Raw genomic sequence first — 3,804 nt, forward strand, 5'->3', positions numbered from 1 at the left:
TCCTCTGCCCTAAGATCCACCTACACATTTTATGATACCACCGTACCATGTAGTCTGGCATCCTATGAATAAGGAAAGTGAATCCATGTTGCCTCTTGTTACGGTAAGACAATGACGGTATATATGAGTATTATCCTAGTTTGTTTAGGTTCGCATGTCTCCAATCACGAGGCTGTACTATACAATCATATTAATTTATTGATTAGCATTTTGTAATATGACTAAAATTAATCAATATTCATCATGTGTCAACTTTATGCTTAAAAATCTAAATTCTACTTCTAGATGTCACCTGCTAATTGTGACTTTGAGAAAGTCACCAAAACTTTCTGAAATTCATTTTCTTCACCTGAAAAACTGGAAATAACGGAATGAGGTCATGGATGCTAAAGCAGAGTTTTATATAAACGTTACATGATATTTTCATAATAATATCATTCTTGTTAGTTATTTCTACTATTATCATGAGTGATAATTTATGATGTGACCTATACCTGCCCAAGAACGGCATCGTATCTTCCAGGTTGTTATTGTTGTCATGTCAGTCACTTCCAACTCTCTGTGACCACATTTGGGGTTTTCTTGGCAAAGACATTAGAATGGTTTGCCATTTCCTTCTCTGGCTCATTTTACAGATGAGCAAACTGAGACAAATAGGGTTAAATGACTTGCCCAGGGTCACACAGATAGTACGTGTTTAAGGCCAGTTTTGAGCTCAGGTCATCCTGACTCCAGGACTAGTGCTCTATCCACTGTTTCACCTAGCTGCTCTATTTTCCAGGTAGGTTGGTAAATACACAAAAAATTTCAGAAGTTTTCTATCAATCAAAATGGATTTATTGGAAGGTTTTTATATGCCCTAGGAAACGAAGTGGGAAATAATACACATATATGACACAGCATCTGCTCTCATGGAACTTAAAACTTAATCAATAAAACATGATGAATGCAGAAAGAACAATTTGAGAAGATTAAAAGAGTATAAATTCAAAGGGTATAAAAGAAATTCAAAGAAGAGGTGGGCTTCAGCAAGAAAGTAAGACTTTGTCTGGGTCTTGAAGGATGAGCAGTATTGGATTTAATGGAGAGGAGAAGGAAAGACTTTTTCGGTAGAGCAAGCAACAGGAGTAAAGGTTGATAAACAGGAGTATGTTAAACAGGAATCATGAGGAGATCAACCTGAGAGTTGAGGAGTGTTCTTACTACTTAAGTAGTTGTGAGGAAAAAAATTGGAGAGCTAAAGTGGGGCTTTGATGAAATGAGATTTCTCCATTCAAAGAAGTTCAGATTTTGAATCCTGATGCTTTCAAGTTTTTCCAATGACTTCTTTCCAAAATATTGCCTAGGGAAACACACCAAGGAAGGAAGACTCTTCACCAGTTTACTAATACTCTTCACTTCCTTCCATGAATGTTTTTTTTGTTCCAGATGGTTCTGGTGGAGTGGGGTGTCAGTGGAAAATGAGCAGGACTAGAAAGATCAGGTTCATGTTGTATTAACTAACTCTTGCTCTTCAAAGAGTCAATTCTCAGTGTAGGCAGTTTATCTCCTTTGGATGGGTAGTTATTTGCTATATGGCTAACATGCTGGTCTTTCATGCTCCTTGTGAGAAGATATTTTTACTCAACTTTTTAACTGCTTCCTTTACATCCTTGTTCCTCAGACTGTAAATGATGGGATTCAGCATGGGAATGACCACAGCATAGAAGAAAGCAATCAACTCATCTGTCCCATGGGACTCTTTGGACTTGGGCTTCATGTACATGAAGACTATGGTTCCATAAAAGATGATGACTACGGTCAAGTGGGCTGAGCAGGTAGAAAAGGCTTTTTGCCTTCCTGTGGCTGAGCTGATTCTCAGGATGGTAAAAAGGATGAATGAGTAGGAGATGAAGATTAATACCACAGGAATAACTAAAAAAATCACATTTGATATCAACATAATAATCTTATTGAGGGAAATATCTGTACATGCCAATTTCCACACAGCTAGGATTTCACATGTAAGATAATCAATGACATTGTTTCCACAAAAGGGCAAACCCATAGCAAGGATTGTTTGCACCAGTGAATTTAGCCCACCTGTCATCCAGGAACTGGCTGCCATCCACCCACAAAGGCACTTGTTCATGATGACAGGGTATCTCAGGGGCCTACAAATGGCCACATACCGATCATATGCCATAACTGTCAGAAGCACACATTCTGTGGACCCCAGGCCGAGGGAGAAGAACATTTGTACTCCACATCCCACAAAAGAAATATTATTTTGCCCCGAAATGAAGTTCACAAGTAACAAAGGAACAGAAGAAGATGTGTAGCAGATGTCCAGGAAGGAGAGGTTACTGAGGAAGAAATACATGGGGGTGTGGAGGTGAGAGTCCAGGAAGCTGATTGTAATAAGGAAACTGTTGCCCAGTAGGATTACAGTGTACATGATAAGAGACATCAGAAAGAAAACAAAGTGAAAGTTGGGGTAGGCAGCAAGACCATGGAGAAAAAACATGGTCGCTAAGGTACGGTTTTGCTTTTCCATCTGTATGCTTTCTTCCACCGGTAAGATTCACATAGGAACACAAAACACAAAGTTTATCTTACTTCACGTTTTTCTAAATTATATTCCTAGGAACAGGCTGTTGCTTCAAAATGACAGATTATCTACTAGACAAATGGCACTAACATCCTCTTTACAGCTCAATGTACTCAGAAACACATTCACTGTTAGCCTTGTGCCATTAATAATCCTGCTTTAGGAAGAGATTTAAGTGTGCCATCAACTTCCCTTTCCCAGCAAGCGAATCCTGTGATTTAAAGCAGTGGCTGATGGGAAGCTAGAGTACCTTGAGCCTCACTCAAAAGTGTGTGTGTGTGTGTGTGTGTGTGTGTGTGTGTGTGTGTGTGTGAATCAGAGAGGAAAATGCAAAGCAAGAGGTAAATTAATGAATGTTTTTCAGCATATAGAATTTCAAGATTTCTAGCCCCTTGTAAAAATGTAAACAGAAAATGCCTTCCATAAATTGAAAATGTAAAAAAAATCCATAAAGATATTGATAGCACAAATATTTCTTCAAGTAGAAAGAAATTAGGTTGTAAATCAAGAGTTTTTCCAATCCTTGTTGTTCACCTCTTCACAGGAGTTCTCTTAGCCTGCTAGTGAACAAGACAGACAAGAGTAAATTTTTTAGCTTATCTGTGAGCCAAAGAGTAGAGTTATTTCCTCTAAAATGGTCACCAGATAAGAGAGAAGAGTGGATATGCTGTGTCATGCTATGTCCTTCTCATTGCTTGTGGTCTTGTCACATCGGGTTAGAGCCTCTATATTCCTTAGTTCCCCCTGAGGATTCCAGGAAACTCACCTCTTTTTCTTTTCAAGATCTAATGGAAGTTGTGGGTGACATTAGCCTTTGTAAATGGGAAAAGTAGTTTTCATTCAAAGAAGTTCTGTACTGTTAGTAAAAGAAATCTGCTTCTTATTCTAATCATATGATCCAGGGAAGCTGCTCCCTTTTCCTCATGACTTTCATTCCAGAGAGATCTAAGTGGTGACTGCTGAACTACCCATTTATTCCCTGCCCATCCCCCCAATTTCAATTGAAAATTAATTGATGATTACCATGCAACCAAGAATAACTAATCAAACAAGTTCCTAATAATGGGTCACTAATTTTTATGGGTTTTCAAGTTTTGCATGAATTCTGGTGGTTTTATCCATAATTTACACTTCTAAAGGAAATCAGATTTCATAAGATAAAATTGTTTTGTCATATTATGGAGCAGCATTCTATGAACATTTTTATAGAACTG

The 3,804-nt window shown here is 38.1% G+C and overlaps 1 protein-coding gene across 1 annotated transcript; it reads right to left on the reverse strand.

The window, feature by feature from the left end:
* Positions 1-1,594: 1,594 nt before the first annotated feature.
* LOC118831339 (olfactory receptor 13C3-like) lies at positions 1,595-2,536 on the reverse strand. The gene has a single exon (XM_036738646.1). It carries the CDS (start codon positions 2,534-2,536, stop codon positions 1,595-1,597), a length of 942 nt encoding a protein of 313 aa, XP_036594541.1.
* Positions 2,537-3,804: the final 1,268 nt, after the last annotated feature.

The sequence above is a fragment of the Trichosurus vulpecula genome, chromosome 9 (genome assembly GCF_011100635.1).
Source record: "Trichosurus vulpecula isolate mTriVul1 chromosome 9, mTriVul1.pri, whole genome shotgun sequence".
Taxonomy (NCBI): Eukaryota; Metazoa; Chordata; class Mammalia; order Diprotodontia; family Phalangeridae; genus Trichosurus; species Trichosurus vulpecula.